Below are 22878 nucleotides of genomic sequence, written 5' to 3'. Positions count from 1 at the left end.
CAACCTGCCAATCAGCTCGCGAGAATGACGGACTTCATCGCAGTTCTCGCGAGCTGATTGGCAGGTTGCGGCACACCAGGATTTGCGCTACGAAGGGATGCACGTTAGGTAGGAGCTCAAGGCAGCCTGTAACGCGCGGTCTTCTATCTTGGATGGTGAAGTCGCATCGTCAAGCGCATCCAACTGTGATGTGACAATTGGACGGGCTGGAGAGTCGCGTTGAGGTGGGGTAAGGCGGTACGTCGGTGTCGGTGGTGTGAGGATGCCGGATAGAAACGTCTGGAGCTCTCACGACCATGGTGCCATGACGAGTTTTGCTGACATGTGTCGGCACCTCTTCCCGCCAACGCCGGCGTGGCTGAGCCGTGGCGCGTGCATGTGGCGCGGTGCGGGGCAGCCCTAGGTCTAGGCAGGAACGCCAAACGAGAGTGGGGTCCTCAATTGTCGAATAGTGAGTGGGTGAGTGAGTGAGTCAACGACAACACCAAAGGACCGCAGCCCACACCTCTCCCTGATTCTTTGGCCCGATTGGAATCATACCACAATCGCGCACAATGACTGAGCCAGAGCCACCGGCCGTCGCCGCCCTCTCCCTCGCCGACACAGCGACACAGCCCGTCTCCAAAGCAACAGAGCAGAAAATCGACCCTTGGGATGTATCAGCAGGAGTCGACGAGGAGGGAAATGAGAAGGAATTCGACTATGTCGCCATCTCGAAGCAGTGGGCCACAAAGCTCATAGACGAACCACTGCTCGAGCGCTTCGAACGCATCACAGGCCACAAGCCACATCGCTGGTTACGGCGAGGCCTGTTCTTCTCACACCGCGACCTCGAGCTCATTTTGGATACATACGAGCGAGGCGACGACTTTCTTCTGTACACTGGTCGCGGCCCCAGCAGCGACGCTATGCACATTGGCCACACGATTCCCTTTGAGTTCACAAAGTGGCTGCAAGATGTTTTCGACGTCCCGCTGGTCATCATGTTGACCGACGACGAGAAGTTCTTGTTCAAGCAGAAACTGAAGCAGGAGCAAGTCTACGAGTTCTCGCGGCAGAACGCCAAGGACATCATCGCCATTGGTTTCGACCCCAAGAAGACCTTCATGTACATCGACTCCGAGTTCTTCTCGTCCGGCTACAACCGACATTTCAGTCTCAACGCTACCGAGTTCGAAAAGCTGGTTACCAACAATCAAGTCCGGGGCGCCTTCGGTTTTGATGGCTCAACCAACATTGGTAGCAACGCATTCGCAGCCAAGCAATGTGTTGCCGCCTTTGCTTCATCATATCCCTTCATCTGGGGCGAGGATTACAAGACCTACAAACGCTCCAAGAAACTCGCTGCCTTGCCCTGCCTGATCCCCTGTGCCATCGATCAAGATCCCTACTTCCGCTTGGTTCGTGAGAACTGCAACAGGATGGACCTCCCCTCGCCAAAACCAGCCCTCATTCACTCCAAGTTTCTCACTTCGTTGCAAGGTGCTGGTGGCAAGATGAGTGCATCTGATGCCAACTCTGCTATATACATGAGCGATACGCCAAAGCAGATCAAGACAAAGATCAATACCAAGGCCTTTTCTGGCGGCCAAGAAACGCTAGAACTTCACCGCGAGAAGGGTGGAAACCCTGACATTGACGTGCCCTACCAATACATCTCCTACTTTGAAGACGATGACGCCAAACTCACAAAGCTAGCTGAGGATTATCGTAAAGGCGAGGTGTTGACCGGCGAGATGAAGAAGGAATGCGTAGACATCATGACTACGTACGTCAAGCAGTTCCAAGAAGCAAGAGCAAAGGTCACAGACGAGGTGCTAGACGAATTCCTTCGTCCACGCAAGCTGGAGTGGAAGGGTAACTCCAACCCCACTAAGCCCAAGCTCGAACAGCCGGCCCAGGATACTGAGAGTGGGGGACCTATGCTCGACGCCGACGGAAAGCCCATGACCAAGAACGCCATGAAGAAGGCGGCTAAGATGGCCGAGGTTGAACGCAAGAAGAAAGAGAAGGAAGCTGCTGCTGCGGCCAAGCAGTGAAGCAGGTCGAAAACTTGAAATTCTGTTGAAGAAGTAGTTGCACGATACCAATGTACCTATGTCGATATCACCTGCAGCCTATTGATAGCGTTCCGCGGGTACATTGATTACAATGTTTTCCAAAGGGTACTTTCTGATCAATTACGCGATGTAACATCATGCATCACATCGAGATAGTATGCTAACGTGATCCAGACATTGGCAGGCAGGACTGACCGTATTTACTGGGTCCGAATGCGAGATGTATCAGGCGGTTCCAACAAACTTGCTCGTCGCTCCGAGCACTTGGAATGGACGATACAGGGACGGGTCATACTGTGGAGTCTACCGTTCTCTGGCTTTACCAACAATGGTACGCCACTCGCGTGTTCCCGTCCGGCCCGCAACGGGCGATCGTAAAGCTTGAATCTGCCTCGGGATCAACCTGGACTGGCATCACTTGACTATTGGCAATTGGTTATGCGTCGAACTGCCAAGTATTCTTCAAATCACAACGTCTTCAAGACTTGATCGGCTCTCTTTTTGACCGGCTAACACCTTAGTCGGAGGACTCATCGTTCGCTCACTTGACTCTTTGTAGTATCCTATGCCGTTGCCTATCGCAAATGTCCACTAGAGGTACTCATTATGGGGTTCTACTTAAAATGGCTCGCTCATCTGAGGTCATGAGGATGTCATGCTCTCCGCTCCCTACCCAGGTCGTCAACCTGCGTCACAATGCCTCGTGACCCCACGGCCTTCCTATCTCCGCATCCCCGCGTGTACAATATAACTGGGGTATGACAGTCTGCATGTCTTTTTTTTGACTGACTTACACTTCCTCCCCCCACTTCCGGTCTCCGTCAAGTCGCACCGTTGCTTGAGCCTCCAACTAAGACAACCTCAGACGACGGTATCATGGTATCGGCCATGGATCGGAAGCGACACGGTGTCGCCGATTTTGATCAGCAGCTGATGTGGCGAGGACACTCAGATCCACTAGATTTCCCCAGCAGAGCGGAAAGTCCGACCCTCCTACCAGCGATATCGAGACTGGAGGTCGCAGATCCAATACTAGAGAGGTCGAATACTATAATCGAGACTAACAACGAAACGGAACGCTCCATGTCGCTCCGCGAAGGCATACACCTCTACCCCAAAGCCATAACATGGTCAGTGCTACTATCGATGACGCTTATCATGGAGGGCTTTTCGACCATCCTCGTCCCGAATCTATTTTCGATGCAAGCGTTTAGGAAACAGTTCGGTGGTTTGCAGGCGAATGGACAGTACGAAATCAGCGCTGACTGGCAGAGCGCACTCGTGAATGGTGGCTTGGCGGGGCAGATTGTAGGGCTCTTTGCTACAGGAACACTAGCAGAGCGTATCGGGTACCGCTACACGCTCATGGTAGGATTGGTGGCGATGAGCCTGTTTATACTTGTACCTTTCTTTGCCACAAGTAAGGAGGTTCTATTGATAGGACAGTGTCTACTAGGCATGCCCTGGGGTATGTTTCAGTGCATATGTACTGCATATGCTGCAGATGTCTGCCCAGTGGCCTTGAGGGCTTATCTGACAACGTGAGTATCAGCTGGACCCCACCTTTCGAGATTTGGCGACCATGAGAATTCGGTCGCTAACAACTTCAAGTTATGTCAACGCATGCTGGGTACTCGGCCAACTGATAGCATCTGTCGTTATGCGCGGCATGATTGACAATACTACAACATGGTCTTACCGCATACCCTTCGGCCTCCAGTGGATATTTCCAATCCCAATATTCTTCGCCGTCTGCTCTGCGCCTGAATCACCTTGGTGGCTCATCCGTCAAAATCGCCTTGAGGATGCGAGAGCGACTCTGCGCCGACTGCGCACAAAACCAGCAACGAGTTCGGACGACGAGTTTGAGATAACACTGACCGGCGCCATGGAGACGATGATACAGACAAACAAGAGAGAAGAACAGATGCAAAGTGGCACAAGTTACAAAGACTGCTTCAAAGGGGTGGATAAGCGTAGGACCGAGATAACGTGCATGGTCTGGATCATCCAGACACTGTGTGGTGGTACATTCATGGGGTTTTCTACGTACTTCTGTAAGGCACTCAACCTATATACAAAACTACCCGGCTTCTGTTTGCTGACTATTCTTAGACGAACAAGCTGGCCTTGGCTCCACCCACGCTTTCACTCTCTCACTGGGCCAATTCGCTCTCGGCCTCATTGGCGTTTTTATTTCCTGGGCACTAATGGCACACTTCGGGCGGCGTACACTATATCTATCCGGTCAAGCGATAACATTCATCTTCGTGCTGCTCATTGGTGTCCTATCCTGCGTGAACGACTTTGTCGCCGCCCACTCAAAAACGAAAAAGGATCCCTCAGAGATCATCGACCCTCATCCTTCACCGCTAAACTGGACCATTGCAGCACTACTACTGGCCTTCACACTGGCATACGATGCGACTCTTGGCCCCATCTGCTACTCACTCGTTTCTGAGATCCCGTCTACACGACTCAGGAGCAAAACAATCGTCCTAGCGCGAAACTGCTACAACATCTCTGGTATCATCACGAACATTATCACTCCACGCATGTTGAATCCGACAGCGTGGGGCTGGGGCGCCAAAGCCGGCTTCTTCTGGGCAGGCACAAGCGTACTCGGTATCTTGTGGAGCTGGTGGCGGCTTCCTGAACCCAAGGGTCGGACTTTTGGAGAGCTCGATGAGCTGTTTGAGAAGAGGGTATGCGCACGGAAATTCAAAAGTACGGATTTCGCGATTGCCGGATTACACGCTACAGAAGGAGAAAAGAACAGGGTGTAGAGAGAATGCCCAGTACAAGCCAGATGGAAGAGAGCCAGGAACACACGATTTGACGATTCTACGAATGTTTTTGTTTTCGTTAATTAACTGCCAGAGCTTATAAAGCCGCAATCAGAGTTATGTTACCACCACCCATATCAGGAAATTGGGTTCATTTTACATGTATAGTTTGATTGCAACCCTCACAAAGATATGAATACATTTTCAGTAAGCACCTCTTCATGTGCATATAGCTACGAAATTCTCGACTTTGCCTCCACCAGCCCCGGCCTTGCCTTATGGCGATGAGAGTGCCAATAATGCTCACCAATTTTCTTCTTACATCCTCAGCAGCCTCCGATAAGCCCAGTCTCCCAGCTCGCTCTATCACACTTTGTATAACGGATGATCGGGTATGTCGAATTGTACCTGAATAGATCATTCCAGCATCACCGTGCACTGCCATATCCGGAATAAAGTCGTAGGGAAGAAAGACGGCAATCTCTTGCCTGACGGAGGCGATATCCAAAGCTCGTAGGGGAGTTCATCTTTCTTCGGAAGATTCTAGCATGACCTGCCGTCTCCATCTTTCCAAATAAGCAATATCTCGCCGCCCCACCTCTGTCCATTCTGCTACTTCCCTTTCTTCCTTCCTCTTCTTCCTCTCCTCAGTATCTCTCACAACTTTCTCTCCCAGATCTGCGATCATGTTTTCCATGTCTGCTACCACCGTTCTTCCTTGTGGATACCTTTTCTTCACCTCATCCAGCAATGTGAACATCTGAACAAAGAGATCCGGAAGTTCTTGAAGCTCCTTCGATATCTCTTCTGGCTTCGTGGGGAAGAAGTCTTTGCGGCATAGTGGGCAGGTACTTGCTCTGTCGAACCAAGATTCGATGCAGGATGCGCCGAAGACGTGAGAGCACAATGGCATCTGTAGAGCGTGGTGTGCTGATCCCATGAAAGTCAGGGTACAGGGCTCTGTACAGATCGAGCAAGATGGAAGGGGTTCGTCTTTGGATGTGCAAAGGCGAGGTTTTCTGGTATGGAGGTGAGTCTTACTGAAAGTTTCGCGCGTGTTGCAAAGTGGTGCCATTTTGAATAGTTGTGCAAAAGTACGTCGGTGAATATTCTCAAAAATTGTTGCAGGTACTTGCGGCGACTTGAAGGGGTAAGAGGACATGGCTTGTTCGACATTTTGTATCTCCTGGCCATATTCGTCCCATGGTTTGGACAGCATAGACTGATGGTCCAAGCTACTTATGTTCGCAATGAATTTTATTTGGGGACGTAGTTTTTGCGCCAAAACTTCAAGTTGCGAGCGATGTAACTGGCTTGTCTGCTGTGCGTCATCTTACTACCAATGGATGAAGTGGATCAATGATCCAAAGTTGGCTTTTCTTTATTTTGCCACTCCATTTCCAGACCAGCCCTACAACGCGCAGCTAATACATCAAAGCAACCAACGCACCTCTACCCAACAACCCTTCCAAAACCAAAGCCTCTAACCCCATTACTAACCCACACTCCCTCCCCAACCTCGACCGTTTCAATTCCCACCGGCTCCTCCATACAATACCCACTCCCCAACGCCCACCTTCGACTCGTTCCCCTCTGCCCACCCGCCCCGACCTTCGCACTCCTTGTACTATGCCCCCAACGCCCCGCAAATGGCTTCCTCAACTCCCCCTCATCAGCCCCGTCATTCTTCAAGGTCTTACTCGTAAACTCGCCAGATGGCACGCCAACAGGTGGTGTCACCCATCGTCCGCCACGGAAGAGGTAGAGAGATGTCAGTGTGCCTTCTGTAAGTTCGTTGACTTCGTTGTAGAGCATTACTTCGCGATAGGCCGGGCCGGCGGGGTTATCAGGTAAGGCACGTTGACGAGATTGATCGTACATTTCGCGCTTTGTAGTCTTCAATAATGTGAACGGTGAGGAAGGTGTTGGCTCTGTATCCAGCTTGATCTTCCATTCTGGTGGAGCAGGTGGTGTTGATGTGGCGGCTGGAAGGGTGTCTGAGGGTCCGAGATTGAGGGCGCCGCCTGTCAAGGGAGAGGGCTTAAAGGTGTCGGCAGGGTGTTGTTGGGTTCCTGATTTTGGTGGATCTAATGATGGGGGGTATAGTGTGGAGAGTGGTACAGCGGGTATGGGAGTGAACTCCACAGTCAGGTTGGCGGCTTTGTCGAACAGAAGTCGAAGCTACATAATCTTAGTCCTATCGCATAATGTCTTGGTGCTATCTATACCTTCATTGCTTCATCCTTTCCTGTCTTCCTGATCTCTTCTTGTACCTGTCTGGATAGTTCGTCGTGTAAAGCTTTCCCATCTTTAAGTCGTTTTTCGACCTCGAAGAAATCAAAGTGCTGGGCGGCTTCAACCATGCGATCTCGGTGATACGCAAGCATATAAAAAGGCGAAGGTGTTACGAAGTTCAAGATCGTCCTTGAGTTCTCGTCTGATCTGAGAAGCAACGGATCATATCGCAAGGATGTGAAGAGCTGGAACTCGTTATTTTCGGAATCCATGATGCGTGACTGGTGAGGGGAATGATTCTTTGTCAATGTTACGACGCTGCCCAGATGGTGGACCCAGTTTGGAAATAGAGTTTGATTTGGATACCCGAACTTGATATACACTTGCCCTGGATATGGTACTTTGGATGTAGGACAGATGTGCTGTCATCGATGGTGGGTCATGCAATCGATCAACCAATCCTTTGTGGGCGGAGGCTGACCCGCATTCGACGCCGAAGCTAGCTCATTGGTTGACTCAGCTACTTCACAGCAGCATGTATTGTGTACTTCATATTCATGCTTGCCACGAGTAGCTTCTTCTAGTGTCTATTCAGTCGAAGTGTCTACAAAAGATCATATTGTTTCTAGATGGCTGTGTTTAGAAATGATCTAGGTATACGAGCAGGCATGCTGAACTTTGATCGTCCATATCGAAAACAACTCATTAGCACACCCAAGATACCCAATTACACAGAACAGGAGCCAGAGAGAAGCCGACGACTAGTAACCATTGGCCCGGTGGAGACTCCGCTGCAATCCACGAAGGAGTGTTAACTACTAGAAAAGGGAATCGAGTATCTGTATGGAAGGTGTGTTTCGGGACTTTGTACCGAAACCGTTGTGAGAGACAGGTTTGAGGAGGGGTGATGTTAGGCAGATATTGCGCTGATTTAGGTCAAGGTGCAACGCTACTTTATGGATCTGGGCGCTGTGTATCCATAGGACGCTTGACCTCCTTTCTTCTCAACGCACAAAATACTGTTGCAGGCCCGTATAGAGGTTGGGATGGCGATAAACGATACATGACTACATACGCCAAGGCATTGTCGATTCGCAAGATCATCCCGGCCCTCACCGATCAACGCGACAGACTATGGATGCTAGCTGTACCCTACAAGTTCAATCGGAGTGCAGAACCAGTCGTCACCTCTGGCGTGACTTAACGATAGGTCTTTGTGTCCGATGCGAAGATGGCTGTGCAGATGCAGCAAGTGGATTGTAGACTGACCGACCCTTGGTTGACCTCTCTGATGCATACTCGCGTGGCACGTCTTTGGTTGCAGCATGTGGATTGTAGAATGGCCGATTCGTAGCAGATTCGAGAGCATCAATGACAGCCCCAGCCTCTGCACGTATGTCTACGTATTTGGCAGGGATCAGAGGGGGTTGTACATGTAATCTCAAGGTTCCCTTCAGATCTAGTGTCCGACCTGCACCTACTCTGGCCATCAAATCTGCCCGTTGCGGCACAATCTTGGGTTTGGCGAACTTGCCAGTCTCGTCGTATCCGCGGGCCTTGAGTTCGTCGACTACAGCATTGCGTAGCCGCCGTCTAGCCCATGTTCTTATACAACTAGACTTGGCCGAGTCAGCGCCCGCTGTGGCATGCCACCATAGTCCCTCCTTCTTCTTCTCGGCTTGTCTGCGACGCTGCGTCTCGTAGAGGGGATGCGCGGGGTCGGTTGCAACGTGGTTGGTGAAGAGGCTTTTGTACACTGTGGTGTAGTAGACTCTGAACGTCTTGGGCGGCTGCTTGGCGACGTGTGACAAGACACTCATGGCTTTCCCATGCCTCGTATGCACGGTGACGTAGGGTGAAAGAAAGACAGGTGGGGGTGAAACTGGAAGCACTCGAACTGCAGATGGATTAATTCGGGTGAGCGACGACGTGCTAGGCCACACCGGGACTAGGGTGCGGTGTTAGCGCTTAATGTCGAAGGCTCCCACAGTGAGTCGGAATCCACCTGTGCAAACAACCGGGTCCGCCACTACATAAAGACTTGCGCCCTGCGAAGCTCCTACCGCAATCACAACCCACTCCTCCACCAACACACCACCAAACTTCAACTACCGCTAATATGCCCAAGAACAAGGGAAAGGTATGTCAACACTCTATTTGGAGGGGGCGACACACCCCACCACGACTCTCACCGCGATGACGCCCAAACCTCAACACGCGCTAACGTATATCTCAGGGAGGTAAAAACCGACGTAGGGGTAAGAACGAGAACGACAACGAAAAGCGCGAACTCGTCTTCAAGGAGGAAGGCCAAGAATACGCCCAAGTCGTCAAGATGCTTGGAAACGGTCGTCTAGAAGCCCAGTGCTTCGACGGCGCCCGTCGTCTCGCCCATATCCGCGGCAAGCTGAGGAAGAAGGTCTGGATCAACCAGGGCGACATCATTCTCCTGTCGCTGCGAGACTACCAAGACGAGAAGGGTGATGTGATCATGAAGTACTCTGGTAAGTCGCATACTACACACGCAGCAAACACTGCGAGATACGGCTACTAACACGCGCACAGCCGACGAAGCCCGTTCATTAAAAGCCTACGGCGAGCTCCCGGAAAACGCAAAGATCAACGAGACAGACACCTACGGCGACCAAGGCGACGAGGGTATCGGTTTCGAGTTCGACGAGGATCGCGACGACAGCGACTCGGACGAGGCCGACGGTACCGGCAAGAAGGAGATTGACATTGACGACATTTGAGGGGGAGGGGTTGAGATCCGCCATGCTGTCTCGGCTCTTGCTTCGCGGCTGCTGCTTTGCTGTGGCGGGGGCCGGGCTGCTCAAATGCTGCTTCTTGCGAGCGGGCGGATGGTTCGAGTGGTGCCGAGGAATACACGATATCATGCTTCTTCGAGTATGATGTTAACGACGAGTGCATTTGGCACGTTTCCTTTTCCACGATTATGGGTACTGGGTACCTTGTTACATGCATCATGGGATAGAGGAATGATACATCCATAATCTTTGTCCAAATTCCTATTTGCCAACATCTTCGTCCCAGAGTCTATACTACCCGACAAGCTAACTAAAGTTCTGCCACTGAACTTCTTCATACACGGAGCGATTCAAGAACCTATGGATCCTCCTCCCAACATCCGTCCCGACCAACCAACAAATTTCCCTCTCCTGCATATTTGCCACCTCATAGATACTCTCACTCTTAAGCATCAGTTGCGAAACCGCATTCTCATTGATCCCTGGCAGCGCCCTCAACATATCCTGACTCGTCTGGTTAAAGCTGCGCATCTCGTCTCCACTTTGATTCGGATCGAGACCCAATTGCACCGCCTTCAACGGATCAGGCTCGTCTTGCGCCTTCTTCAGCTCAGAGAAGATCTCGGCCGTCTGGTAAGGGCTGCTACTCCATATTATCCTCAAGCGGGGGAAGGCGAGCGTTAACATGACGAGTTTGGATTGGAGATCGGGTGTCGTCGCCGACGCGTTGGCAGAAGCAGCGCTACCAGCTGAGAAATCAGTAAAAGGTTCGAGAGTAAAAGACTTGTTTTGGTCAAACTCGATGAGCAGCATGGGATGTTTGTAGTGTTCCATCATGGACTCCACTTGGTTGAAGAGACGGCCGTTGGCAAACGATTGGATGAGATCGCGGATGGATTTCCGCTCGATACAGATTTGGGGTGTGAGGACGTAGTCGCCTACTGTTAACATGCAGGGCACGATGACAATAGATCGGCCGTGTAGCAGAGATGGGAGTGAGGACCGGAATTCTCGCACGTCGACGACGACACGGGGAGGTTCGGTGGTTGCGGCGAGACGGCCTCCTCCTGCTATCCTGGTGTTGATCGTGCGGAGGAAGGACTCTTCTGGAGCGAGGTTCGCAGTCGAGTTCATTGTTAAAGCCATGTTTGCACGTTCTTTGATCAGCCGCGTAAAGGCGTCTTTCTCGCGACGGACGGCAGAGAGATAGCGTTGTTCTTCTACACTGCCCCCATAGTACATGAAAAAGACTTTTACCGTTCGGTCTGTATGCGATGACCGATGTACTTCTATGCGTCGGATAAATGCTGCGTCGGGCTCATACATGATGACGTATCGCGGCTTCGTCTCGTCCAAAATGTGTTCATCCAGATCCCCAGAGTAAGGATGTACGATAATCAGGTCGTTCACATCAAAGAGTTCATAGTAGGTTTCCATGTTGTCCAGGGGGTCGAAACCTACTTCGCCAGGCTTTTGTGCTGTTTCAATCTCAGAGGGTTCCAATTCAGCCATTAGACTAGCAATGTGGGCGTCTTTATCTCCCGCAGTACGGATGGCTCCCGTATCGGATCTCGATGGTCCTGCTGCAGCATTTCCACCGCCTCTGATGCGGCGCCGCTTGTTAGGCGGAGGTTTACCGGAAGTCTGGCGCATGCCACTCTGAACATTCTTATCTGTACTGCCGTTGATGGCTTTCTGGTTCTCCGAGAACAACGCGGCACTGACTTTACTGAAATCGCGTTTCCAAGTAAGGTAGTTGCGTAGCTTACGCCGCATCATAAAGTTCGCCGATGGCTCGTATTCGTTCTCGTCCTCGTCTGGTGAACCCTCTGGCTTAACGTACATGGTCTGCAGATACTCTCTTAGCTGTGATGCTGTGCCCTGGTCGCCGCACATGATGAGTATAGAGCCGTTGGATGAGTCTTGCGGCGTTGGGTTAAAGTAAGCATCCTGTTCAATCTCCTGAAGAATTTCTGCGAGCTGCGTCCACTTGGGAAATTCTTCGAGCACTGGCTGGAGAGACTCTGGTACAGTAGTCGAAGCATTGGCTAACTCAGTATTGGACACCTTGCCTGTGTATACCCTTCGCTTTGCGGTGGTGAAGATGGTGTCAGCTGCATCTAGGAAAAGCCATGGAGATTGATTTTGCTTCGTTGATCCCGGTGGTGGCTGCGAGGCTGCCAGAACAGTGTCGAGATACTTGTTGAAATTTACCGCATCATACGTAAGAAGCGCGTGCAGAATGGTACGAAGCAGCGACAAATCTCGGACGACCTGTCGCGTCTTGTACGTTGTGCGATGCCAGACGGGATCTAGTTGACGTCGGATAATCTGATCGAAGTTCTTGTGTAAGGCACTGTCTACGTTCCAGTCTTCCACTTCCAAGCCTGGGTTCGCTTTCTTGAGCTCGCTGATACTGGCCTCAACGCAGGCTAGTACCGCGTTCTGTATGTCCTGCATAGCTTCCGTCATGGGCACTTCCAGCTCAATAACTTCAGCTTTCTTACGTCCTTCGAGCGAGTTTGCGACTGCAACGTGGAATCTCGGGTATAACGCTGGTTTCGTCAAGAACAGGTTCTTCATCATGTTGGTGAGCGGAGCGAATCCAGTAGTGAAGGGCTCCGGCGTATCCGAGAATGCTTTCAAGAAGCCTGCCTTGTTCTTCTGCCGATAGATCCTCAGAATGAAGGCTTCCAGAGATGTCGCAACAACTCTTTCAGCATGTAGTACCACCACACCCGTCACCGTCTCTGGATTCAGCAGCCCAGACAGGAAGTCTACAATGAGTATGCGTGACGTTATACTGAATATCCCGCCCTGCGCATACATCTTCTCGCGCGTTCCAACGCTCATCAGATCGGTATTGACTAGACTCAGCCCACGACACTTGGGCGCATTACTGACTGCCGCATGCTCGGCCAACGCCTCACCAATCCACACATTCTCGCGATCGTCGGCGCCAACGAGTAGTATCAGGTTGTTTCCGGCGGCATCGTAGGAGTGGAGAAGGTTGGTGACTATGCGCAAGAGGCCGAGGCCGCGCGCAAGGAGAACGAGCTCATCTTCCTCGCGCAGTTCATTGAAGATGTCCTGTTGGAACTCCTATGATGTCATCAGCACGCTGTACGCAAATGTTATAGGTTGAGCATACGAGAGGCAACGAGAGCTTCACGGGGGCTTGCGCATCGCTGGGCATTGGGTCTTGCTCCGACGGTCGTGGTGGGGCGAGATGGAGGTTTGGGGTAGATGCGCGTTCCAAGCTTCGCGAAACCCACTCCAGGTCACGAGATCGACGCCTCGCTATAGCACTGAAATTCCATCACGTAACGTCACTCCATAAACAACATATTTCACCACTAATATCCCGAAAACAAAACATTGATGTGTTAGCCTGTCTCGGATTTCAGTGAATCCCAGACCTTGTTTGGAAGCGTAGATTCGTGATACAGATAAATATACAATGGCGAAATGAAAGTCGTCTGGCGTTGACCGGCTACTTCGCGCTCTCTCTGATCTCTGCTTGCCTTCTCCGGCTTTCAGCAGCATATGCGTCCCGTTCCTCTCTGCGGAGCTGCTGTTCCGCCTCTGACCTCTTCGCATCCATTTCCTTCTGTGCAGCCCAGACTAATTCCGTTAGCGCGATCCTGGTGATGACTGCAGAAGAAATACTGACTTGGTTTGTCTGAACGCGAAGCCTCCTTCAATTGACCAACAAATGCGTCAAAGTCCTTCTGTCTCTGCTCCCTTCCTGCAAGAGCCTTCTTCTGCAGCTCCGGACTATACCTCTACACGGGATATAAGCAGCTATTTGGCGTATGCACGTGGCAAAGTATACATACCTTGAAGATTTCTTCCTCGGTTGGTGTAACATACCATACGAGCGCAGGGCCCCCTATGACAAGGATTGCGCCTCTAAGTTTAACATTAGCACACTCCCGTAGGCCTTCGTAAGGCAAACATACCCGGAGATGGCTTTGATATAGGTTGACATAGAAGGCATGATGACTTCTTGGTGATGTTCAGAATCTCTCTGAAGGTATCTTGTAAGTTCCCGTTGTAGTTGTGGCCTTTGTATCAGAGTATCGGGGTTGTTGGTGGAGTCTTGTGCAGCTAGAGTGGTGAAGTCGACGATCCACACAAGTGCCATGGATTGTTCATCGAACGAAGCTAGCTCGACGCGCCGGGAATCACGTGTGCTTGCACCGCCACTGTGGCTGCATCATCCGGCAGTGGGTCTCAAGTGCTTGCAGGCGGCGAACGCTTACCCGAGGCTGAGGGCCAGCGATCAGCATCGTCGTCTGCGCGTTCATTGGTAGGCTGTTCTTGGACTGCATGATGTGTATGATCTCCAGCGGCTCTGCGACTTGGTCCGTATAGGGACTGCGTGACACAGACTAATTGGGTTGTTTTGCGCAGGGCTGATACTGATCATCACGTCGATTTCCCTGTCACTCTAGCTGACGGTGTTACTCAGGTGTCATTCGCAAATGCCTCATTTAATCTACTCGCATGCGAATGCAATTTAACAACGACGATTCGCCTGCTCGGGAATCCCAGTCGTCCTGGGTTCGCGTTTCAAAGCCGAAGGAAGCTAAAGCGGGACCTTTTCTTATTCATTTCCTGGGTTGCACCAGCGCTGGGTGGCAGACTGGGTTGAAACGCAAGATCGAACTAATTAGAGGTCACCCCGTGTTTGAGGACGGCAGCGGCAGCCCCCAATTGGCGTTGCTTTGTAGAGCATGTGCAAGTGAGGATTCTACTATTGACATTCTTCCTTCAACACCTCGACTTTCACCTTTGTAAGGTCTTCCTGGTTCTTGGTGGCCATATGACCGTTCTTTGAGTTTGTACTACCCCTGTCAACTTTGCAAGCAACACACAGCCCGGTTCACAGCCAGCTCGGCCAACGGCAAACCCACGTCGACTACCAGCTTACGCTACGTACAAGCCTAACGAGCTCCGGCTCTAGAGAGATTGCACCCCAGGTGCCTTTAAGAGCTGCAGCCCCGCCGGTCGGACGCGATCACCATCGCTCACTAGCCTCTTCACAGACAGCCTCGGGTTAGGCTTCTCCGATAACGCCGCCGTCATGGCGCATCGACAACAACACGACAATTACGCGCAGCCGCAGCAGCAATATTACGACCAAGGAAGACCACAGCAAAGACAGCAGCAGCAATACCAGAATTACGACAACCACTATGACCAGCAACAATACTACGACTACGACTACGGCTATGACCAGGGCGGCAATGAGCAATGGAATAATGGCCATTATGACCAGCAGCAAGGAGGGTGGGGCAATGCGCAGCAGCAAGGAGGCTACCAAGATGTGAATGGGTACTCGAGATCAGCACAGCCAAATCAGGGCCGCAGACACCCGCCGCAAGACCAGTATTACCAGGAAGAAGCGTACAATGAGCCCTACTATCAGCAACCACCACCCCAACAAGGTCAAGGACGAAGACCACCGCCTCAGAGCCAGCGTCCTCCGCAGCAGCGACAGGATTCGCGAAGCCGACCAACAGGTCGAGGAAATGAACCGCCGTCCAACCCACAACAAGGACGTAGTGCGTCGAGACCACCAGGTATGTCCCCAAGTCCTGATCTTTCCACGTGGCGAGGACGGCATATTACACGTCTACATGACAACATCGCGTACTAATTACTGTCAACAGGCCTGGATCGTTCACTCTTTCAACCAACATCACCCAAGACTCTTGCTTATGACAACCCCTTTCCGACTTTCCCAACGCAGAAGTCGCAGCAAGGTGGCTCGAAACCTCTCGACCAGAGCATGGCACAAATGAACATCAAGGATAGCGGAGGACAAGCGAAGCCCGCGGGCTCATCTGGGCGAGGACAACACATGCCGCCTCAGAATCGAGGCCCACCACAGCAGAGGTCGATGCCTAATCCCCGGCAGGACTCAGGGCATTTTGAGGGCCAGGGCCAACGCCCTGTCCCTAACCGGATGCCATCTGGACAGCGACCACCACCCATGAATGTCGATGCTGGTAGAGGACAACAACCACATCGCACATCGGATCCCATGTCGCCTTCGAGGCGAGCTTTCGGCCCAAATACACAGCGATCTGCAACGATGCCTCATACAACACCAAGTGGAGGCCAAGGGGCCGGCTACAGTGGTCAGCAAGAATTTGCCGAGCCTGGTGCTGTGTCCGGCTACTATGGGCCTGTATCACCAGATTACATCCCTCCCAGGCCTTCAACTGCTGGTGGTGTGAAACAAAACGGACCTCCAATGCAGCATGGGCAAAGACCTCCCATGCCTCAGGTGCCACAACAGCAGCCACAGCCGCAATACCAGCCTCAAGCCCCGAACCAGCAGCAACAGGCTCACAGCGAAGAACAAGGGCTAGACAACTTTTACGATGACTATTATGGACAGGAAGACTCAGCGATAGATATGCCCAATTTTGATGCTATCCCGGAAACCAACAACAGGCATCGGAGAGGCGATTCAATTGACAACCACTTATCCCCGTCCCATGATCTGAGCGCTTACGCTCCGCCAGCTGCTTCTCAAGATATGGGGAATAATAACCCCCAGGGGCAGATGCAGCGAAGCCGGTCACAACCTGATCTCAACGGGCAGTATGCGAATGGTGTACACGAAATGGCTGCAGATGCCCCGCTAATGCCAGGTGTGCCAAGAGCAAACACCGGCTTTGGAGGACCCAATGGTTTGCCAAATGGCGTTCGAGGACGACAACCGCCTCAGAGGGGCATGGCGCCTGGTGGCATGCAGGGCGGACCACCTCATCAAGGTCCAATGCATGGCCAACCGCCCAATATGGACCCAAGATATGGGCGTCCTCCACCTGGGCCCCAGAGGGTCTACTCAGACGACACTACCTACTCAGAACCACCTCCGAACACAATGAGGAACTTCGCGTCGCCCGCACCCGGAAACCCTATCCAACGACCAGGAACAGCTGCACCCGCACCAAGTCGCAATCCGAGCGACCCAATGGGCAGAAGACCTGGTACTACTCAACCGCAGTCGAACCCAGATGCACTACCGGCGCATCCAATGCCTGTACGACAAGGCCTCATGCAGCAACAGCCACAGGTACCGCAGCCCCAAGCACCTCAAAATGCAAGGCCACCACCCGTCAGACAATACAACAGTGAACCTGGGCGTGCCAGCTACGAAAGCAACCCATCCACACAGCGTCACAGTGGACAAGGTGCAGTGTCACACCCTGTTACCTACGATGAGCTCAACAGATTGCGCAACACATTTAAGCAAAATCCGGCCGATGTTGTTACGGGTCTGAAACTATCGAAAAAGCTTGTAGAAGCATCGAGCGTACTTATCGACGAAGGAGGCACAGCTGACTCTAGGACAAAGAACAAAAATCGCGAGAAGTTTATCCTCGAGGCTCACAAGATCATCAAGAAGCTAGTCAGCAATGGTTCCCCAGACGCCATGTTCTATCTCGCCGATTGCTACGGGCAAGGATTGCTTGGCCTGCAAGTAGATACGAAAGAAGCGTTCACGCTCTATCAATCTGCTGCAAAGGGTGGCCATGCTGCAAGTGCTTATCGAACAGCCGTTTGCTGCGAGATGGGCCATGAGGAAGGCGGTGGCACCAAGAAGGATCCCCTCAAAGCCGTACAGTGGTATAGACGTGCTGCTGCATTAGGAGACACACCTGCAATGTATAAGATGGGCATGATTCTCCTCAAGGGGCTCCTCGGCCAACAGAAGAACTTCGGCGAAGCCATCAACATGCTCAAACGAGCCGCTGATCGAGCTGATCGAGACAATCCTCACGCGCTCCACGAATTGGCACTCATCTACGAAGCGCAAACCGGCAATGAACGCGTCATACGCGACGAGGCATATGCATTATCGCTCTTCCACCAAGCAGCTGATCTCGGCTACAAGTTCTCTCAATTTCGTCTCGGACAAGCCTATGAATACGGACTTCTGGGCTGCCCTATTGACGCGCGCACGAGCATAGCTTGGTACACTAAAGCAGCTGCTCAGGAAGAACACCAGAGTGAACTCGCACTTTCGGGCTGGTACCTCACGGGTACATCTGGTATCCTCGAGCAAAGCGATACTGAGGCTTATCTCTGGGCACGGAAAGCAGCGTGCGCAGAGCCACCACTACCAAAAGCGCTTTTCGCCATGGGTTACTTCACCGAAGTGGGCATAGGCTGCCCACGGAGTTTGGATGAGGCGAAACGGTGGTATGGACGGGCTGCAGGTATGTTTCTAAAACTTTGTGTTATATTGCGAAGGAGAATACTAACCTTTTCATAGCGTATAAATTTCCCAAAGCTCAAGAGCGACTTGAAGAACTCAAGCGTGGTGGAAGCAAAGTCCAGATGAAGCGAGAACGTCTTAGTCGGACAAACCAGAAACAACAGGAGGAGAATTGCACCGTCATGTAAAGGTCTGTCGTGCTATCATCTGGATGGGTTTCTCTCTCGCATTGTTCATGTGCATCTGTTTAGTCCTGCTGGCGTTTGGCATGGCGTTCAGTTCTAAGCATTTACGGCGCTGCTGTTCTATAGTTTGCATCAAGCGAGTAAAAATATCCGCTACTCATTACCTGCGAGCGCTACTTCAAGGCAGTGGTTTTACGACTGTCGCATCATCTACAGCAATATCATCCATCTCCCTTGCAAACGCCTCAATTCTACCCAGTTGTCCTATGACATTCTTGATCAACGGCCATCTATCACATCCCAACACATATATGCCCCACAGCTGCGCCTGCAACACCTGAGGCAAAAGGCACACATCTGCCATGCTTACCGCATCACCCACACTATACCTCCCCCCGTACTTCCCCACCATCGTCTCATAAGCATCGAAACCCTCGTTCAGAGCTCTCTGTATGAATTCTCGCTGCCCATCTTCCGTCGCGCCAGCAACCTCTCGCAATCTCAATCCATTTCTCCGATTCGCAAAAGGAAACATATCTTGCGTTACTATCGCTACCAACTCTCTCACCCTTGCTCTCACCTCCGGTTTAGACACGGGCGGCAACAAGGGACAAACTGACGGGAATGTTTCGTCCAAATACTCCAATATGGCGGTGGACTGCGTGATTACGAAGCGTGATTTGGTGAAATGTCCTGATGATGTTGTTTCTTGGATCAGGGCGGGTACCGCGCCGCTGGGGTTTATGGCGAGATACTCTTTTGTTCCGATGGTGGTCCTTGAGTACTTGTCTACGTCATGTGTACGGACGTTGGGTACGCGTTTTAGACATAGGGCGATGCGGACTCGGCGCGCACATGACGACCCTGCACGGTTGTAGAGGTGGTATGTCGAAGTTGTGTTTCGTGTTTCCGGCATCGTGAAATATGTTGGATGTCGAAAATTCCGTGTCAGACTTCTGACGAGTTTTGTTGTCAATTAAGATGATTAATACTCGAACACCAGATTCGAGCAGAACAAATTGATTAGTCTTCTAAGATCGGCGACATGAGTGAAGTGTCGGCCAAGCCGCTAGGCTGACAACTATCTAGCGCCCGCTGCTACCTACCTCTACTGCACCTAGTCACCATTCGCGTCACGTCCCTCTTAGCTGTAACTTCAAGCCACGCCGCGCAAGTACAGGAGCCATCATGCTTCCACCTATTGATCCTACAGTGCTGCAACGCAATCCCAACTTCGAAATCTTGTACAAGGATCTTTGCACCCGAAAGCTCAACCCTAATGGCTCGACGAGAGATACGAAGAAGCAGCGCGTGCATGATGAAATACGAAAGGTAATGATACTCTCAATGTCGCATATTCAAGATTGCGAGATTCCTCCTCGATCTTTGCGGTCTCTTCTCGTTCGGGGTACCCAATGTATAATTCTGTGTTCTGTCGTTTATTTGTTTATGAAAGTTACGTCAGATAAGTTATCAACAGCTACTCTATCCTTCTGTCTTTCCATACTTCGTTACTCTCATGTAGTTATGCTGTGTCCTGGCGTCACTCTTTCATGCTGACAGAAATCCAGACCTTAACCTCCGCCCTCACAACCTTGCATACAACTCAAATCCTCACAACATCATTGTCAACCCTTCCATCAAAAGCTACAGATCTCCCACCAGACCTCCACGCGGTTATAGAGATTGTGACTGCGCAATTGAATGGTCAAATCTCAGCATCAGATCGAGACATCCTCTCCAGCGACATCGGTTTCTTCCATTCGAACATAGGTCTCATCGCCTCTGCTCTATCGACCCAACTCGTCACCATAGCAGACTACCTCTGCATGATCGCCTCCCCATCATCCGTGCCACCAATCTCCTCACTAGCAAATATCGCGCAGACACTTGAAAACTCCGCTACAGAGTCCCTGCCCAGTGACCTCCAGGCCGCAACTACGCATCTAACAAACACCCTAACAACACTACTAAACACGCACTCTAACCTCCTCTCAACCAGCATCAAAATCCTCGAGCAAACCCAACAAGGCGCCTTAGCCCGACACACCAAATCATCCGCCGAACTCCTCCAGACGAAAGCCATCTTACTTGGTCTACGGGCTAAGATCCATACTCTACTTCATCCTCCACCACCGGAATTTGTGGATGCGCTGAAAGAGTATAGAAAGGGATTGGGTGGGGGTAAGAGGGCGCTATGGGATCGGGAGGCACTGGCAAGGCGAGAGTTGGAATTGTACGGGAAGGCTGGCGAGAAAGGGATGAGGGATTTGGCGAAAAGGAAGAAAGGCTTGGTTGAGGAGGCGGAAAGGATTGAAGTGGAAATCAGCAAGCTACAACGTGGGGAGTGAAGGTGGTATGGGTAAATTGGGGGTCGAGAGCGTTGTAGCGTGGGAAACAAGTACACTGCGACGCCTGCAATTGTGAGGTATGGTACTATGTACCCACCCTGGTGCGTTAGACCAGAACCAGGTATCTCAGTGATACGTGGCTGGTCGTCTACCTCAACAAGCGTAGTACCACATCTTCTTTCTTCGAATCTACCATGAACCAGCACTGCAAAACATATATCCCATCTGACCCTTCATCACCAGAAGATTTCCTTTTCACAAACAACCTCATAATGCTCATCTACCACTTCACCCTCCCCTTCTATCCCTCCACTCCAGATTTTCTTCGCTCCCATCTTACATATACAAACTCTATCCACTCTAACCCCTTCCGCCCAGATAAACCCCTTGTATTTCTCGATCAAACTCCTAGCATCAAAGCGCATCCAGCTCTTGCCATCTGGGCCATGGCCTTCACCGGTTGGACGTGGCGCTTCTGCTGTCGAGGCATCGACAGATGCGGTGGCTTCGTTGCCATCTAGAGAGCCTGCTGTGGATGCAGTTTCGTCTTCTAGGTTAACGTCGTTGGTTAAGGTGTTTTTAGTGTGTTCGCCGTTGTGGTGGTGGTGGGGCGAGACTTTGTGTTCCATGTGCTTCAAGCCGTCTTTGAGTCTTTGGCTCTTGGGTCGCCCCCTTCCATGCTTCTTCGGCTTCGCGTAGATTGTGTTCATTATCGTTGCGTGTAATCTCAATGGTCTAGTATCCTCCACCAGTAGTCCCTTCTCTGTGAACTGTTCTCGTAACGCCGCAGCAAAAGGCTGTAAGCGCTGTGATGGGTCTTGAGGCTCTGCGTATAAAATGCTTGTCTTATGTGGTGCTTGCATGGGAATCAAAGATCCGAGATTGATCGTCAAAGCGTCTGTGTCGGGCATGGCTGCTGCATTGAGGTTTTCTGCTATCTCGCCAGATTCGGCAGCCTTCTCTGCCACGCGTCGATGGGTGATGTCGCGAAGGAGGATGTGTAGGTCCAAGTCTTGCAGATTTTGCTTCACTTCTTCTAATTTTAGGGGAGAGAGACTCATTACTCCCAGCGTTAGATGCAATGTGCCAACTGGCCGGACAGCCTTTGTGGGTACCGGGCCATCATTTGCTAGGTCTTCCTTGAATCTCTCCAGTCCTTTTTGCAGTTGAGGTTTGCTCGTATCGGTGACCAATGGTAGGCACAAGAAGTGTGTGAGTTGTGGTTTCTTTGTTCCGCCTTTGGTTTGGTTCTTGTTACCTGTATGCTTTTGTTGTCCGAGCGATGGTGAAATATCTCTTGCCGCGAAGCCCTGCAATGTCGTTCTGATTTCGGTGTTGTCGCGCAACTTCTCGCCATCTAGGAAGTCATTGTATTCGCCTTTGAACTTTTTCTTGCCCATGATTGGTGATGTAGTATAGGATGCGGTATGAGAAAATTGAGCTAGAGTCGATTGTAGAGAATGACGGGCGACTCTGTTCTTTCGTTGGTAGCGAGTAGTGGAGTGCGCGATAGCAGTTGTGATAGTAGCGCCGCGACTGATTGGTCCAGAAGTAGCCTGACGCAGAATGGTCGCAAAGAGCATGAGAAGTCAGAAAAGTTGTGCAAAAGCGAGAGTGGTTGAACGAGCGGTTCAAGGGAAGAGAAAGCGGGCAAAATCAGGCGCGCCTCACTAAACGCCACATGACAGACGGCAGACCGGCAAGGCTACAAGAACGGAACCGAGAAAGGACCTTACGATGGAACCACTCATGGTGTTGACTTTTCTTGGGGTCTGGAAAGTCAGCCTATCACACGCGGTACCAAGTTCGGCAAAGGCCATGTGCAAAAGGTGACGTAGGTCCCGAAGGTGGGGTGAGTGACATGCGCCCGCCGATGGGCGCTCGTTCGGCCCTTCACCGGTAGGGCTGAGGAACAGTTGATGGCACATGTGTGCAATTTAAAGAACGGTTAACATTTATTCATATTCTATGCAATGCGATCAGACGGGAATAGAAAAGATTGAGGACAGGCTATGTAGAGTACTGTAATTTCCTCCTTGGCCCGATGACGACATGTACACAAAAAGCGTTCCGAGGAACGTGAGAGAGGCATGTCGCACAGGAAAAAAGTTCGTCAAGGTTGAGGAGTGGTTGTAGGGCGCGAAGCCGGAGTCAAATGTCGCTCGTTGGAGCGTACGGTCCGAGGCTTGGCTGCTACGACGCCGTCTCCTCCAGTTGAGCGTGGCGAGTGCGAGATGGTTGCTCGCGCCGT

At 51.6% G+C, this 22878-nt stretch overlaps 10 protein-coding genes across 10 annotated transcripts; 5 read left to right on the top strand and 5 right to left on the bottom strand.

Moving 5' to 3' along the window:
- Positions 1-554: 554 nt before the first annotated feature.
- Positions 555-2039, top strand: J4E82_005904 (uncharacterized protein; the record flags this gene model as incomplete). Its single annotated transcript, XM_051732164.1, has 1 exon — positions 555-2039. The coding sequence occupies one exon, from the start codon at positions 555-557 to the stop codon at positions 2037-2039; it is 1485 nt and encodes a 494-aa protein (XP_051588184.1).
- An 897-nt stretch (positions 2040-2936) lies between these two features.
- Positions 2937-4846, top strand: J4E82_005903 (uncharacterized protein; the record flags this gene model as incomplete). Its single annotated transcript, XM_051732163.1, has 3 exons — positions 2937-3601; positions 3672-4117; positions 4176-4846. 3 exons carry the CDS (start codon positions 2937-2939, stop codon positions 4844-4846), a joined length of 1782 nt encoding a protein of 593 aa, XP_051588183.1.
- A 945-nt stretch (positions 4847-5791) lies between these two features.
- J4E82_005902 (uncharacterized protein) lies at positions 5792-7353 on the bottom strand (the record flags this gene model as incomplete). Its single annotated transcript, XM_051732162.1, has 3 exons — positions 5792-5865; positions 6547-7027; positions 7075-7353. The coding sequence occupies 3 exons, from the start codon at positions 7351-7353 to the stop codon at positions 5792-5794; spliced, it is 834 nt and encodes a 277-aa protein (XP_051588182.1).
- An 880-nt stretch (positions 7354-8233) lies between these two features.
- J4E82_005901 (uncharacterized protein) lies at positions 8234-8901 on the bottom strand (the record flags this gene model as incomplete). Its single annotated transcript, XM_051732161.1, has 2 exons — positions 8234-8280; positions 8355-8901. The coding sequence occupies 2 exons, from the start codon at positions 8899-8901 to the stop codon at positions 8234-8236; spliced, it is 594 nt and encodes a 197-aa protein (XP_051588181.1).
- Positions 8902-9200: 299 nt separating this feature from the next.
- EIF1A (Eukaryotic translation initiation factor 1A) lies at positions 9201-9834 on the top strand (the record flags this gene model as incomplete). Its single annotated transcript, XM_051732160.1, has 3 exons — positions 9201-9221; positions 9318-9585; positions 9647-9834. 3 exons carry the CDS (start codon positions 9201-9203, stop codon positions 9832-9834), a joined length of 477 nt encoding a protein of 158 aa, XP_051588180.1.
- Positions 9835-10155: 321 nt separating this feature from the next.
- On the bottom strand, positions 10156-13045 carry J4E82_005899 (uncharacterized protein; the record flags this gene model as incomplete). The annotated part of the gene is made up of 2 exons (XM_051732159.1): positions 10156-12951; positions 13001-13045. The coding sequence occupies 2 exons, from the start codon at positions 13043-13045 to the stop codon at positions 10156-10158; spliced, it is 2841 nt and encodes a 946-aa protein (XP_051588179.1).
- A 297-nt stretch (positions 13046-13342) lies between these two features.
- On the bottom strand, positions 13343-13996 carry CBP4 (assembly factor cbp4; the record flags this gene model as incomplete). The annotated part of the gene is made up of 4 exons (XM_051732158.1): positions 13343-13473; positions 13523-13634; positions 13689-13761; positions 13812-13996. 4 exons carry the CDS (start codon positions 13994-13996, stop codon positions 13343-13345), a joined length of 501 nt encoding a protein of 166 aa, XP_051588178.1.
- A 942-nt stretch (positions 13997-14938) lies between these two features.
- J4E82_005897 (uncharacterized protein) lies at positions 14939-18279 on the top strand (the record flags this gene model as incomplete). The annotated part of the gene is made up of 3 exons (XM_051732157.1): positions 14939-15437; positions 15528-18092; positions 18149-18279. 3 exons carry the CDS (start codon positions 14939-14941, stop codon positions 18277-18279), a joined length of 3195 nt encoding a protein of 1064 aa, XP_051588177.1.
- A 1185-nt stretch (positions 18280-19464) lies between these two features.
- J4E82_005896 (uncharacterized protein) lies at positions 19465-20627 on the top strand (the record flags this gene model as incomplete). Its single annotated transcript, XM_051732156.1, has 2 exons — positions 19465-19608; positions 19848-20627. The coding sequence occupies 2 exons, from the start codon at positions 19465-19467 to the stop codon at positions 20625-20627; spliced, it is 924 nt and encodes a 307-aa protein (XP_051588176.1).
- Positions 20628-20863: 236 nt separating this feature from the next.
- J4E82_005895 (uncharacterized protein) lies at positions 20864-22027 on the bottom strand (the record flags this gene model as incomplete). Its single annotated transcript, XM_051732155.1, has 1 exon — positions 20864-22027. The coding sequence occupies one exon, from the start codon at positions 22025-22027 to the stop codon at positions 20864-20866; it is 1164 nt and encodes a 387-aa protein (XP_051588175.1).
- Positions 22028-22878: the final 851 nt, after the last annotated feature.

This window comes from Alternaria postmessia (assembly GCF_024291825.1).
Source record: "Alternaria postmessia strain BMP 2775 chromosome Unknown scaffold_32, whole genome shotgun sequence".
Classification (NCBI taxonomy): Eukaryota; Fungi; Ascomycota; class Dothideomycetes; order Pleosporales; family Pleosporaceae; genus Alternaria; species Alternaria postmessia.
Note: the sequence above shows the minus strand (reverse complement) of the source record. Positions and strands in the feature narration are given on the sequence as shown.